The sequence below is a fragment of the Neopsephotus bourkii genome, unplaced genomic scaffold (assembly GCF_033783945.1).
Source record: "Neopsephotus bourkii isolate Nb327-2 ecotype Australia unplaced genomic scaffold, CSIRO-AGI_Nbou_v1 NB_1376, whole genome shotgun sequence".
Lineage (NCBI taxonomy): Eukaryota > Metazoa > Chordata > Aves > Psittaciformes > Psittacidae > Neopsephotus > Neopsephotus bourkii.
The window spans coordinates 1,178,617-1,195,112 of record NW_026901855.1 but is presented as its reverse complement, the minus strand read 5'-3'; the positions used below and the strand labels follow the sequence as shown (position 1 = coordinate 1,195,112).

At 36.4% G+C, this 16,496-nt stretch overlaps 1 protein-coding gene across 1 annotated transcript in view; it reads right to left on the bottom strand.

The window, feature by feature from the left end:
• Positions 1–16,496, bottom strand: part of TTC6 (tetratricopeptide repeat domain 6) — a 165,933-nt gene that overhangs the window by 141,034 nt on the left and 8,403 nt on the right. Inside the window, 6 exon segments of the mRNA XM_061367292.1 lie at positions 9,330–9,425; positions 9,428–9,628; positions 10,544–10,598; positions 11,171–11,341; positions 11,532–11,684; positions 15,829–16,064. Coding sequence (XP_061223276.1) covers positions 9,330–9,425; positions 9,428–9,628; positions 10,544–10,598; positions 11,171–11,341; positions 11,532–11,684; positions 15,829–16,064 — 912 coding nt within the window.

The window sequence follows — 16,496 nt, the reverse complement described above, 5'->3', positions numbered from 1 at the left end:
CCAGGCAGCCCCTCTTCTTGGATAGCCTGGCAGCAGGGACTGTGGCCCCTTGGCCATTTCCCTCTCTTTTTAGATGTGGTGGGAGAGAAGACAGGAGCCAGCATGTCAGGTACAAGGATCCGCATGTGCATCATCTCAGGAAGAAATGTCTTTTGACTTTCAAGTGGGGACAAGAGAAAAGTATGGGACCCTGCTCTACCATGCCCTTGAGATACATTTTTCCTCCCTTTATACCAAACACTCTTTTTAAGAATAGTAGAGGTAACATCCTGATAATAGAGATTAAACTCTGTAGACGGAAAGCTCACACGGGTCTGGGGATGTTGCTGTCAAGTAAAACAACATATGAGTTTCCAGTACAATTTTTTGTTTCATATTGTCTCTCCATAACAGCAGCCTTAGTAAACAGTACACTTACAAGCCCACTAAATGAAGTTGAACATACTACTTGACAAAAATTCTTCATTGTAAAGTTGTTCATATAAGTCTACATTTTAGGAATTGTAAATAAGCTCTTTGCCACACTGCATCACTATCAACATATCAGAAAAAGCTGAAAAATAACACTACCCTTCCCAGTAACAGATCAGTCACACCATTCTAGTTTGCTTAAACACTGGAAAAACAACAGCAATGGAGGGAGTAATTTCCATTCTTCTGTAGCTTGTAGCTTTGACTCAAAACTTAGTCAAGACCCTTTCACTGGATCTAATTAATTCTGAATCAGGTTTTTAATGACCATTATAGGCACATATGCATCCAGCCACAGAAAAAGAAAAATAGAAGATTCCAGTTCAGTTAAGAGTCTCACTCAGCAGAGAAAACAAGCTTGCAGCTCTGAAAATGCTTGGTCCCTGCTTTCATCTAATTAGAGCTAACAAAGACTTGCTCTGAAGGTCGCAACCTCTGCTTGCTGCTCTAAGCTTGGAGTCTGAGAGTTTTCACTCTCTGCAAACAAAGTATTGTAACCATTTTGAGAATGGGATAAAAAGGCCAAAGAGAAGAATGTCTCATGAAGCAAGGCATGGCCACTTTTGAGCTTTTCTGTTTGAATTCCACAGATAGTAATGATAAGCTTTTTTCTTTTGCAACAAGAAGAATTTGCTGATTCAGTAGTGTGAATAAAAAGAAGCATGCCATAAAATATAACTGCTGGGAGCAGTTAAGAGGTTCCAAATGCTTGTCTTCCTTTTCTGAATGTAGAGAAGTACCTCAAAACCAGGAGAGAAAAAAAATCAGGACAGGAAAGGAGCTATGATTCAGGGCTTGTGCCACTTACTACCTGTATTATTGCATGTATGCATATGTATATATATGAAGGGGGTGTGCTTGTGCACATGTAAATATATGTATGTCTACATTCTAATACTACAGTTTTATATTACAGAAGCACTTGTGAGGTACAATAATCTCGGTTATAATTTTATTATAAAAGAACGGTATATAGCATATCAAAAAGGAAGTCAGGAAGGAAAAAAGGAAACCAGAAGCATTAGAACCCACCAGTATACAGTAATACCTCCTCACAACAGCGAGCAGAGCCAGCGGCTGCTGGTATAACCGGTTTGTTACCGAAATAGTTTCTCAAGATTGCAGACTGCCATCTTCTGGTGGTTTTACTTAAAGTCACATTTAGGAATACTCTTGAACAAGGTTAGTTAAAACATTGCCTTTATTCACATTGACTTTTTCAGAGCACATTTTCAAGCACAGTTATTCCCAATATATTTTTTCCCGGTATCCCACGAAATGCCTCAGATTGTATCTATATTGCTTTTCAAGGTTTGGTCCATTGCCAACTCAAATCTGAATTTGTGCCCACATGAGCCCATATGGACATGTACTGGTTTGAGTTGGGCAGGATGAAAGCCATAACAGGAGACTTGAGCTAGTATTTTTTCTACCCAGGGATGCTCTTACCTTAAGTGTAGTAGATGGCCCAGCTAGACCATGGCTCAAAGGTCTCATCATACTGGCCTAGATAATCTGGTGTTCCATCTGCCCTTATGGCAACGGAACACAGTGTTCCAGAAAGAAGACGCTTAGAGTGTCCCATAGTACGAAACATCTTTTGTGTTGAGTCATAGGCAGCCTTTGCTCAGTAATACTCTGCAGGCACTATACCAGTCCTGCATCCTACTTCTCAGAGTGTGTTCATGCAGAGTTCAGGCAGGCTTAAGGTTGAGCTGGAACCTGGTTTTGGCACAGCCTTATAAAATACAGTGCAGGTGTAACAAACAAATAATATGAAAAAATCGGCATATTTCTCATTGAAATTAGAAGCACATTACCCACAGTTTTATTATTCCCTTCCATTAGGATATACTGCATTTGTTAAAACAAATTAAAAACAAAAATTAAAACCAAAACAAATTAAAATCTGTTGAAAACAACTAATCTGCTATCATGTGGCACAGTCTTAAAAAAAAAAAAAATAGCTTTTGAGAATTGTTTCTTAGGGAAAAAGTGTTGAGATAAGAATACAGAAATTGAGATTTGATTTATCTCCCTAATCAGTCAAAAAGAAAATTCAGTTTCATATGCAAGAAAAGCAAGACTAAAACTGGATTGCTCTCCTCTAAAATTACTGTCTAGTGAGAAAGAATCCCATAACAGCAGCTATAAGATTACCCTTCTCTATGCAATACAGTTGACAGCCTTCCCCAGCTTACATGAACAAAGCCAGCAATGCATTAAAATTTACTACATTCTTTTAGGCCCAGGAAAAGCAAACTGAAAACACTATATGCTCAGATACAATGATACACCTCTTGCATTCATTACATTTTGACAAAGAGGTTTCCCAAACTATCTTTTAAAACACCTGTGGCTTTTTTTTAAAGACTAGCATCTTACCTGCAGGGCTTGTTTTCTGCTACAGCAGTGTAGACTTTGGTTCACTTTCACACATATTTCACTTTTACTGTTACTTCAATCTTGTCCAGCAATATTGCCAGTCTCGGCCATACAGTCTTTGGCGTCAGCTACAAATTTGTGTTCTATATTTCTAATATACATGGCCAGTTGGAAAGGACTTGTACTTCTTGTGAGGTATCCTGTACCAAAGCCCTGATTCTCAATTAAAAACAGCCCCACCCATGCACCCAAACTGAAACTCAGAAGAGTGGGTGACACTGTAAGTCAGCTAAGAACACAACTTTTTCATTTGCTTTTGTTCTTTTTTACTTACTGTCACTGAAGTTTTGGTTTTTCACTTCGATGTCAATCTTATTATCATCCTTCTCTGTAGGCTACAGCTATGTACATCTTGTTCATGCTAACTCCAAGGTGAACACAAATATTTATCAGCAGTAATTTTAAAAGATTCTCTTAAATTTTGCCTACTTACTTTACAAAGGTGGAGATCTTGAAGACATGGGAAAAACAATTATGTTTGCCACTTACAGTTTGTGAAATAATCTGCAAAATTTAAGCCCTTTATTTTTCTCTCATGGGCTACCCATCTCTTTACCACTGATCGGCACATTCTCTCTCAGACTAGATCAATAAACTAGAGATATACTACTACTATGCAAATGTTTTTTCTCAATTAGAGATTAGACTTAGTCTAATAAAAACTAAGGCCTGATCAATAACTTTAGGCAATGGTCTGCTGCAAAACAACTGCAAAAACTAAAACAGCTTCCCCAAACTTACAAATAAACTGATTTCCCACTCTCAAAAACTACTACTTTACTTTAATTTTCAGTGCAGGTAGGAAAAGGCCTGTTTCATCATTACTTTGGTGGTGGGGTATCCCATCTAAAAAGCCCAAAATTATACCCAAATCATAAACAAAAAAATAAATTAAAAGAATACAAAATTATAAAATATTGAAAGAAAAGGCTCTGACATTCAGTTGATTGATAGATGTATGCATGTAATTTACCATTCTGTGAAAGATTATTCAGAACTTCCTATTCCCTTACTGGACTTCAAATTGAAATATTTGTTTTGGTCTTTTTTTTTTTTTTTAATACAAAATTATCTACTGCATTCTCTATTAATCAAACAGTATTATCTGTTTCCCAGTAGCGCATGTATTTTCAGTATTTTTAAAAGGGAGGAAAAATATGAAGGCAACTAAGGTTCCTTAGTATCTCTGTTTATTTAAGTACAGTCTATTGAAATGATTTTTTAGAAAAATAGAATGAAAGGAAATAAATGCACAAAAAATGAAACTCAGATTATCAAATTTTAAATCCCAAAATAATTAATATCATCACATAGCAAGGGAAAAGAGCTTCTCTTAAACTGCATTTGTGAAGCAAAATCACTTTCATAATCCCCAGTACAAAAATTTTCTTGATGTATTATCAGCAATGGAAGTAACCTGAGAGTTTAACACCTGTCCTATACTGGGTTGGTCAAGACTCAGAATGCCACAAAACTACCTTAGTCAACTAAGCTAACAGGGCAGTTCACATACTACTGTTCAGCCTGCAAAAGACAATTGTAATTTATTAGTGGAACAATGATTCTTAGAGTCATTAATCACTTTATAAATTTAAATTTATTTTTCTTTTAAAAAGGACATGAAAAGTACTAGTATACAAAACATTTCAAATTACATTTTAAAACCTCTAGGAAATATAAAATTTATCTTAGGCCAGAAATGAAATTTAAAAGAAAGAAATGAAGACAAGAAGTAGATTATTATTTTTCAAATAATGCAGTAAGTTTTGATTGCGTAGCTTGAAATTTTCATGTAGCTTGAAACTGCTGCTGCTGAACCCAGGACTCGTGTTCTGTTGTGCAAATAAATTCTCAATCCACTTTCTATTTTCTTTAAAAAGCATCTAACATGGTCTCCAATTTGTGAATGAGAGTGATGCAAAATGATGGAATTGGAAATACAATGGAACAATAGCCGTTTCCTAAGCATTGTGTAATAGATGAAAAGCTCTAAAAATTTAACTCCACACAGTCTACCACAGAATTATTAAATAGTCATTTTTTAAGGATTAAAAAATTAGATCTACACTGTCCACAATAAAAAAAAAAAAAAAAAATTACAAGCAGAAGAGATTAAAATAGCCCATATTATTTAAATTGTCACTCTATCAGTAGTGAGTCATAACTGATTGAATGTACTTTCTGGTTTTAAATGTAAAGATAAAAATCTTTTATGTGTCTATTTCTGTTTGACACTCAAGAGCGGATAAACTAAAGAAAATCTACAGTGAATATCAAAAAAGGATCCAGGGGCAAGGTTTGACTTCTCCTCATTCTGATTTAAGTTTGATGATGCACTGTACATGACGAGGGTACCACTATCGCACAACCCATCAGCAGGTAATTCATAAGGAGGTCAAAGTAAGGAAAAGGCCATAGAATCATGCATAATTTATCAATTTCAGCAATAAACAATTTTTCAGATAATAAAAAGGAGCACTGGCAGAGGCAGAGGAAAATGAGAAAGAGAACAAAAATACTACCAGCACCATCTTGCAAGCAAACTTCAACTTTGTGTGCATACAGGAAATTGAGGTAAATAATTCCCCAATTTGCATGAACAGCCGTGATAATTATGCATGGAAATACAGACACATGTATATTTATATTTTGTACATTACACTTGATCCACCTGGGGAGGCGATAATACTACAAAACCAAACAAGATAAATAAGTAAGAAAATAGAACAAGAGGGAGAAAGCAGCAAATACTTATTAAATCATCTTGATCTTCACAAACTAACTTTTAGTAACGTAACAGTCAAGGCACAAAAGCAAACTCTTTACAGAAACATGTAGTTAACAATGGCCTAATCAGATCTGACACAACTATTCTGATTCTTGAGTTTTGTAATAGTCACAAAGAATTTCTTCCTATTGTGAAGTGGCAGTCAACCAGATTCTTGTTCTTGTAGTGTGGTAAAAGTAATATTTCTAAAAGCTATTTCAGCAATTCATGTTTCAAAGTACTGGAGAAAAGAAAAGCTGAATTGTTTTTTTGATAATCCCATGTTCACAGATTTTAATTTAATTTTAAGAAGAACTGTTTTTCCAAATAGGTTTCTAGTAAGTAACACTCTAATGTATAATACTAGAAAGAAATATTAATATGCAACATACTACAATGTCTAGAAAGACTTTAATGGATTGTTTATATCTATAAACACTCATTTTAAACAGAGACACTAATCATGAATAAGAAAAATTAAATGTAGATTTTTTTAATTTCTTATAAATTTTTTATACATGTTAACTATGATGCATCTATTCCAGTCAATCTTATCACTACAGATCTTGAAAGTGTAAAGTCTCAACATGCTAGATATTAAACAAGGTAAGAAGATAGTCAAGGAAAGTAGGGATGGTGTCAAATGCTTTACTGAGATAACTGTTCTTAGCTGTGATACTTGGAATTTCCTTTCCACAGTACTACTCTTTTCAACCCAAATATTCTGAGCTGATAAGCATAGGAATTTCCACAATGTAATGTGATATTATAAATGCAAAAATGTAGATAACAGAACAAAGCTAGTATTCCAGTCACCATCTATCATATTGGCTAAAGAGACACTGCATAGGTATGCAAGAACAGATATTTTTACACAAACAGCATATAGCAATGTGTTAAACACCCAGAGAAAATAAAATACAATTATTTGAGGCAAAGGTATGACATTTTTTGCTTTCCTACCAAAAAAAAGCACATAAATAGACCAATGTAACTCTTTGATACTGATTTTATATGAATTAGATTATGTAATTTTGATTTTATTCTAGATTGTTCTCTACTATCTGGGGATTACTGTACATACAGAACACTATGCAATCACAGGCTCATATCAGTGTGTGTAAAGCCTATAGTTTTGTGAAAGTCTCTCTCACCTTTTTTTTTTTTTTTGCTCTTTTTCAAGAGCAAAATTTGTAACAATTTCCATTTAAACCTAAACTGAAATCACACATTCAGTTCCTGTCCTGCTGGGATTATGTCTTGATGTGCCATTTCTGCCTTTAGAAATCTCTCTGATGTCTGAAACTACAGGACTGCTTTCCATGCTGAAAAAGACCTTAACATTCCTCCTTCTCTCCTCTTTCCTGAGACAAAGACATCTATTTTGCTTCAACCTTTTGCTGTCTCCACCATACTAAACCAAACTGGGGAGTACATGAGTAGGGCCTGGAAATTTTTAAATTTTGGTCACATTTCAATCTCTGTGTCTAGGCAAGAGCCTGCTCTTAAACCCATCCTTACAACTTAGAACACAAAAACTATGATCTGTTATTTATACATTTTTACCTGTCTCTTCAAGATGGCACACTGTAATATATTTAAGCAGCAGCAAGTAACCTCAGTCTTTTACTCACAAACTGAATCACATCTTTCTCAAATTTCAGTTCTGAGTAGTTCTCATGCACTGCAGCTAATGGACCTTGCACAATAGCTTTCCCCTACTATGTGAATGACAGCGAACAGGAAATTTCATGAAAAGGTATGGAAGGAAGATCAGGAAGAAAGTGAGACCTATTTAGCAGTCACAAGCATTTGGTACCTATCTTAGAACTTTTCACAAATGGACCAGGTGACATATAATCAGCACCACTGTAAGCATTTATATTTGGGAGAAGTGAGAGTGAAGTCTCTTATCTTTCTATAACTAGTACTGTTGAGGCCTTTTCCCTATTTTCTCTTATCTCTTTCATTTTTGTATGCATCCAGTTATCCTTTGACACTAATAAATAACCATCTACCTCATAAAAATTAAATGTAACATTCTCATTCTTAAATAATTCCTGCTAGTTTTGCACAATCAATGTAATTATATTATTTAGAAATATAAAATGTGCGTAGAATATCTGACAATGAAGATATAAATGTTTCTTGCGCGTTGGATTTTTTTAATTAGAGGTCTGAGAAATCTGTAAATAGAACCCAAGTGGCATGAAAACTGGTGTTTTTCACATGGAATCAATCTGTTCTTGAATGATGATTGCTTGTTTGTAGTCTTCTACAGCCTCTTTATTGAAACCCAATTTACTACAAATACCAGCTCTAAATTTATACATCAAAGCATCATTAGGCTGAATAGACAAGGCTGTAAAAATGAGAAGTAGAATGTTAGGTCTCTTCAAAAAAAAAAAAAAACCTAAAAAAAATACCAGAAAAAACCCCAACCAACCAAACAAAAAACAAACAAAACCGAATACACAACATTATCATATAACTATAAACACCATCCCAAAACTTTTGTCATTGTCCAAATTCTTCTCCAGTGATGCTTTCACAAGCGAAAACATATTACACACATTAACTTTACATCAAGATGTAGGCAATGTTGTTATATTATTTATACTTGGATATTTTTTTCCTCTTTCTGATGCCATTTATGACTCTCGCTTTAATTTTGCCCCGACAGCAGAAACTATGCTTTCCTCTGAAACACAAGCAAAATCTTAGAGAAGAAAACTACCACCATTCATCTGGAACATGGCAATGAACCCAGTATCTTATTGAGTTTCTCCACTGTGTAAAAAGGGTTTCTGAACTTGATGGAAAGATTACTCTGCTGTTTTAAAATTCTGCTTTAGAGAGAACTTTTTTTTTTTTTTTAAATCAATTACCTGTTTAATCAAGTGTTGTCAAACCAAGGTCATATTACAAAATTTTGTTTCAACAAAATCAATACAAACTAAACATAGTTTTAGTTACTGGAAGAAGTTTGTTTGTGTATCCAGAGGGGCTGAATTTCATGTTAGTAGCAAAGACAAAAGAAGAAATAGAGCAGTATAGATCAGGTGTTTCAAAACTGAACAAAAGTTTGAGTTTTACTAATTTCAAGATGAATGTCTGATTCAGTTCCTCTTCTCTATGAACCATTTCTATATTCTCAGCAGAAAAGCTTATGGAAGCCAAATACTGTTTCAAAACTTGTTCTACAAAGAGCACATTCATTAAATTTCATGTTTATATATAAAATAACCTACTTCAATTCCAGTTTCCAAGCACCTAGAGATCTCAACACATACACACAAAAACTGACAAAAAGTTTTCAGACTTGGTAACTCTAGTATTTTCCCATAGCTTCTTGCCAAAATTTTATTCAGAATAGGGCTTTGTTTAACTGCTAATGACACACATTGTATGAAATAGTTTATTTCCTAATTCATATACTGTTTCTATTTTGAAAATGGGGGGAAAAAAAACATAATTGGTATGTTTACTTTAACTTTCTCTTTTTAATCACATCATAATAGCTGATCAAATTAGGTGGAGAATATACTAGCAAAAATACACATACACTTTCTGAGTCATAAAAGAAAGCCAAATAATTTATTATCATAATTTGGTATGCTACCAAACATAATCATGACAGATTTACCTGTTGAAATGTCTTTCTCAGCTAGTTCATATTGCTTTAATCCACTATAGAAATTTGCCCTGTTAAAATACACTGCTGCAGAGAATGGCAGAGACAAACTTCTTTCTCAAAGTCTTCTTTTGCTTCTTCAATATTGTTCAATAATGTATTTGTAATAGCATGATTTATAGCATCAGATTCATTTCTTGTGTCAAGTTCTAATAACATGTAATAATAGCAATAAGCCTGCAAAACACGTGAATTGAAGATAAAGTATGCTGTTAAAAATTGAGGAAATGGTTTATGTACAACTTGCCATTCTAGTTCTTAGTTTTGGCTGGGATAGAGTTAATTTTCTTGATAGGAGCTGGTGCAGTGCTGTGTTTTGGCTTTAGTCTGCAAATAATGATAACACACCAATGTTTTAGTTGTAGCTAAGTAGTGCTTACCCTGATCAAGGACTTTTTCAGTCTCATGTTCTGCCAGTGAGGAGAGGCACAAATCAGGACAGCTGACCCGACCTTGCCAATGGGCTATTTCATACCACAGAAGATGATGCTCATTATATAAACAGTGGGGAGCTGGTCAGAAGATCCAATTACTGCTCAGGGAAGGGTTGGGTATTGATCAGCAGGTGGTGAACAATTATTCTGTTCATCACTTGTGATTTTTTTCAGTAGTCCCTTGTGGGATTATTCCTTCCTTTCTGCTGTTTATCCTAAAGTGTACTTATAGCAGGAATAAATAAGCTATACAATAAGGCCAATTTGAATTAACATGTTTATAATGCAACAGCAAATTTCTCCATTATTAGACAGCCTCTGTGGGACAATAAGGAGTCACAGAAACACAGTAAAGAGGAAGAACAGCCTATGCAAGGCCGGTCATAGAAGAATGATACCAGGTGGTTAAGAGATCACAGAAAAACCATATACAGGGCACTGATCATGTGTTCCTAAGGAATGTCTGATCTAACAAATGCATAAGAGCAACAAAAAATTTAACAGAGAAACATGTATGAATATTAATTTTTTTCTTACATGATCTATTTCTGGTGCTGTATGAAGTACAAGCTAGGTTCAAAATTGTATGTCATGCCTGTACTATATGCGACGAATTCCTTAATAAGTGAATTGCAGGCTGAAGTGTTTACAGATGCAACTTTAGGATAAAGTTAATTCAACTAGATGAAATGTGCTGAAACATCCATACTGGTTCTGGGTTTCCACAGCTACTGGACTGCAAAGCTCCAATCAAATAAAAGCCGGAGCCTACGCCCAGGAAATGTGACTAGAAGACAAAAGAAGAAATCATTGCAGGGGCTTTCCTATATGGATTAAAATAAATGGCCCTTGCCTTCAAGCAGATTTCAAATTCTCTCACAAGAGGAATTTCAGTATCTTCTCTATCTGAAGATACCCACCATAAGTAAGTAGAACTAGGTGATTTAAAACTCACAAGTTACTATGATAACAGGAGGAAAATCTGACTTCTTGATTCCAGTTCATCAGCATGAGATTCTTTTCATTCACCTTGTCATGATGCTATAGTAAACCTGGACAAATTATTTAATGTACGGGAGTTAGGCTGGCGGGAAGTTACTGAACATCAGTGGGATTTTGGTATCTCAATTATATACGAACTTTTGTGATGTGTATCCTATCTGTCATCAATCTCAGTTCATTCATGCCAATGATAAAATACATAATTTATTATTAGTTACTACAGTTTAATTCATGAGAACTATGAAATTGAAAGTAAGAAAGCTTCATGTTAATGATACTTAAACACAGCCTCGTACCATCAGTATTTATTTAAGAAAAAAAATCTGAAGACAGCATAGAGACAGACTGTAGACATACTTGTGAAAAATGTTGATTATTGAAGTAGATATTTGCTGCATTGAAATAGGCTAATGCATAGTTTTGGTAAGCAGAAATTGCTTGTTGATAGTCCTTCATGGCACAGGGCAGATATTCCATTAACTGATTGATGACACCCTTATTTGTTAGCAGTGCAGCAGTGGTAGTGAGCTGAAAGGAAATGTAGATGACCTTTTACTCAGGGAAAATTTACACTTCTATAGTAATTTATTCTGGCTTTCAAAAATAAATTTACTTTTAAAAAAAGATAATAATTGCACCTTGTAATCCCAATTGACAACTATTAATGTACAGTATTGGCTGGCTTCATAGCAACAGGTTGATTTAAGCTAACACCTACCTTTAGTGCAGTACTTGTATCTTGAGATGCAGCAAAAGTTTCACCCCTTTGAAGACAGACTGAAGCTCGTCCAGCATATGCAGCATGGCATTTTCGATCAATGCAAATGGCAACGGTAAATTGGTTTCATGCTCTCTGAAGCTTTCCAAGGGCCTAAAATGAATTGCAATGAAGCCACAATAAGAAAAATAAGAAAAGACAAACTTACTGAGGGTCCCACTTAAACTACAGCAGAGAATGGAAGTATGCTTATATTTACAAACTTAGTTGACTGAATTACAAAAGAAAAAAAATCAAATATCTTGTTATTTTTTCAATATCTTCTTAACTGTGCAATATGTCATTAATCTGTCACAACTGCTTTAACTGCATGTATTACCTATCCTACATCACAGAATCACCAAATGGTTGAGTTTGGAAAGGATCTTTGGAGACCGTCTAGGCCAGCCCCTGCTCAAAGCAGTCAGCTGGAGTAGGTTGCCCAGGACCATGTACAATTAAATGCTTAACATCTTCAAGGATAAAGATTCTAAAACCTCTGTGCATATTTTCCAGGGTTTAACTATGAAAGAGGGAAAGAAGGAAAGGAAGGGGGAAGGAAGGAAGGAAGGAAGGAAGGAAGGAAGGAAGGAAGGAAGGGAGGGAGGGAGGGGGGGAGGGAGGGAGGGAGGAAGGAAGGAAGGAAGGAAGGAAGGAAGGAAGGAAGGAAGGAAGGAGATAAAAAATCTGATACTTAAATGTAATTTCCTGTATTTTAGTTTGTGCCCATTGACTCCTGTCACTGAGCACCTTTTGGTCTGTGCCCATTGACTCTGGTCCTGTTACTGTGCACCAGTAAGAGAAGCCTAACTTGACTTTACTTGTACTTTGTTCGATATTTATAAGATTCCCTATTAAGCCTCTCCCTTCTCCTTATATGACAGATGCTTCAAGCCCTTAAACATCTTAGTGGCCCTTCACTTGGTGAGCATCAATACGTTCATGTCTCTCTTGTATAGGAGAGAAATGGAGATAGTACTCCAGATGGGGCCTCACCACATTTGAGTAGAAGAAAAGGATCGTCTTCTTTAACCTTCTGGTGATGTAGCTTTTAAAACAACCAAGGTATCATTGGCCTTCTTGACTGCAAGGGCACATCACTGACAGCTTCAATTTGCTATCCATCAGGACCCCAGGTCCTTTTCTGTAAAGCTGCTTTTAAGCCAGTCAACTCCCAGCTTGTAGGGGTGCATGAAGTTATTCCTTCCTACATGCAGAACATTTCACTTTCCCTTGTACTTCATGAAGTTCCTGGCTGCATTCCTCTAGGCTGTCCAACCTGCCAACCGTCTAAACGGCAGCACAACCATTTGGTGTATCAACCACTTCTCCCAGTTTTGTATCATTTGCAAACACAGAATCATAGAATCACAGAATAGTCAGGGTTGCAATGGACCTTAAGATTATCTAGTTCCAATCCCCCTGCCACAGGCAGGGACACCACACGCCATGTCACCCAAAACTCCATCCAACCTGGCCTTGAACACTGCCAGGGATGGCGCATTCACAACTTCCTTGAGCAACCTGTGCTAGTGGCTCACTATTCTCACAGTAAAGAACTTCTTCCTTGTATCTAACCTAAGTTTTCCTATTTAAGTTCTAACCCATTACCCCTTGTCCTGTCACTATAGTCCCTGATTCAGAGTCCCTCTCCCACATCCTTGTAGGCCCCCTTCAGATACTGGAAGGCTGCTATGAGGTCTCCATGTAGCCTTCTCTTCTCCACTCTCAGCAGCCACAGCTTTTTCAACCTGTCTTGATACGGGAGGTGCTCGAGCTCCTTTGTCATCCTTGTGGCCCTCCTCTGGACTTGCTCCAACAGCTCCATGTCCTTATGTTAAGGACACCAGAACTCCACACAGTACTCCATGTGAGGTCTTACAAGAGCAGAGTAAAGGGACAGAATCACCTTCTTTGACCTGCTAGTCACGCTTCTTTTGATGCAGCCCTATATAGAGTTGGCTTTCTGGGCTGCAATCACACTGCCGGCTCATGTTCAGTTACTCATCAACCAACACCAAGCCTGTCTCTGTAGGGCTGATCTGAATCTCTTCTCTGCCCGACCTATACCTGTGCCTGGGATTGCCCCAGCCCAGGTGTAGGACCTTGCACTTGGCTTGATTGGACTTCATGAGATTAACATCGGCCCACCTCTCAAGGGTGTCAAGGTCCCTCTGGATGGCATCCATTGCTGAAGGTGCACTCCATCACCTAGGTCATTAAGATGTTAAACACTATTGGACCCATTACTGACCCCTAAGGGTACTTTACTAGTGACTAGCCTCCAGCTGGACTGTATAGCACAAATAATGACCCTTTGAGACTGATAATTCAACCAGTTTTCATTTCACCTCACTCTCTATTTATCTAGACCTTACTTCAGGTTTTCTACAAAGACCTTATGGAATTCTATTGAAAGCTTTACTAAAGTCAAGATAAACAATGTTCACTGTTCCCCTTTCATTCACCAGACTAATTATCTCATCATAGAAGGTTATTAGGTTCATTAAGCAAGCTTTTTCCTTCACAGACTCATGCAGACTACTACGAATCACCTTCGCCCTTCATGAGCAAATAGGCTGACCTTCCTACAGTTTCTCACATCCTTCTTGCCATTCTTGAAGATAAGAGTGACATTTACTTTCTTTCGTTCTTCAGGAATCTCTATCAATTGCTATGACCTTTCAAAAGGTAATTGAGAGTGGCCTCACAGCGATGTTGACTAGTTCCTTAACACCTGCAGGTGTATTCCATTATGTCACATGGATTTATGTATGTCCACTTTGTTTAAATGTTCCCTAACCTGATACCCACGAAGGGTAAGTCTTCCTTGCTCTGGACTTTTCCACTGGCCACAGGGACTTGGGATTCCTGAAAGACAACCTTACTCATAAAGACCAAGGTGAAGAAGGCATTGAGTATATCTGCATGTCCTGTATCACTGCATCCCTAGTCACATTCAGCATTAGGGCCACATGTCCCTAATTTTCATTTTGCTACTGACGCACCTGCAGAAGCCTTATTGACCTTCATGTCCCTCACAAGATTCAGCTCTTCATGGGCTATATATGAGCTTGTGATCTGAAGACCTATATATTTGAATTCATATAGCAATAAAATTAAACCATTAAGTTCAGCTGAAGTACCTTCCCTGGATAGTCAAATGGAACTTGGGTATACTGTAGCTTATGAGGACTTAGCACATTCCAAAAAGTGCTTAATTCGGGGCAAGTAGTCCGTTTGGGACCACAGGCAAAATTTAAAGATTTTCTTAATATATGTATTAATTGAGAAAATGTGAAAAGCAATTCACCTAGTTCCCCACATCAAAATACCTCACGTGTCTATGTTTAAGCCCCAGTAGGTACAACACTGAGGTTTAGACCTCTCAGAAATTAAGCATGTACCACTATGTGAACTTTCTGGGTTGCATCGTGCAGCTAAGATGTCTAATTCCTACCTACATCTTATTCTTAACCTACTCACGAATGTAGTCAATTCCAGGTTTTTCATCTTGCACAATAGTTCCCAAAAGCATTGTGAAAGCGTTAGTTAGAATTTAAATGAACTGGCAAAGCTGTAAAAGGTAATGGGCATGACACCTATGCAAGACTACCTGACACAGGCTAACAAGCATTAGTCTCTTTTTTACATTGGCAAAAAAATAATTTGTAACAGAATTCATGACAATTCAAGACATTTCACACAACTGGATATAATAAAGCACAGTAACTAAAGGACAGAAATTAGACACGGACAAAAACTGTCAAGTCACATCATATATCCCTTTGCTGATACAGCTGTTTATTTTCTATGTAGGTAAGTAGTTTTCAGAGATCATTATATATATAAGGCCTCTAGCAAAACAGCTAAAATCACTTCGTAACAGTTTGGATAATTTGGACATACAAGGTTTTGTTTTACACTGACTTATCGACACTTTGGCTGCTTTTTACTCATACACACAAAATACCCCAGTTCCTCATGTAATTTTATCAGAGAACCATATCTGCAAGCCAAACAAGTATAAGGTTACTTGATATTCCATTATTAGAAAGCAGAACTCCAAGACGGGGCACAAAAGAGAAAAGGAAATAATGGTTTATTAATTTACTTAGAATAAAAGATGCCACAAGGCTTGTCTAAATTGCATATTTTATGTTTATTACTATTATTTTATGTATAAATTTATGCATATAAGGTTGCTGATTTGTTTGTTGTTTTAAAAAAGCATTGACAATGAATTATGGTGTGTTACCTTCAAGTTGTATCCTAAGCAAATTCTGGCTTTTACACGCTTTAGATTAAGGTGAACTGCTCTCAAGAAATCTTTCGGTGCTTGCTTACAACTAGCTTCATCCCCTTTTTCCATGTACGAATTTCCTCTTCTAACACAGGCATCCACAGAAACAGGATCTAATTTGAGAACCTGGTCAAATGATGTCACAACTTCTTCAGACTCATGAAGACTAAAAATAGAGACATTGATGCTTGCTGTTGAAAAGAAATTTGTAAATAAAACTCTCAATTTATGCATGATCAGCAAGTACCACCCCACTCAAAAGTAGTTTAATTCTGACTGAAAAGGCCTTTTTTTTTTCCTTAAGTTTGCATTCTGTATGAGCTCACTAATAGCTATAACAGTGAAAGTTATCAGTTTAAGACCTTGCAGTTTGAATTCCTTGGCCTGAGGAAAACAGCAAAACTGAGCCGAGATTTCATCTTCTCAACAATTGTACTCAGAGATACTTTACCCGAATCATTCATGCTGTCCAAATGTTATTACCAAACATGGTTTTAGTCGTCTCTTCAGGCATAGATGTTTCAGCCATAAATAATTTACTTCTAATACAAGCCTTCTCTCTGCTTTTTCACATACCAATTCATTAACTTATCCAAACTATTATAAACATACGGAGTAAAAAG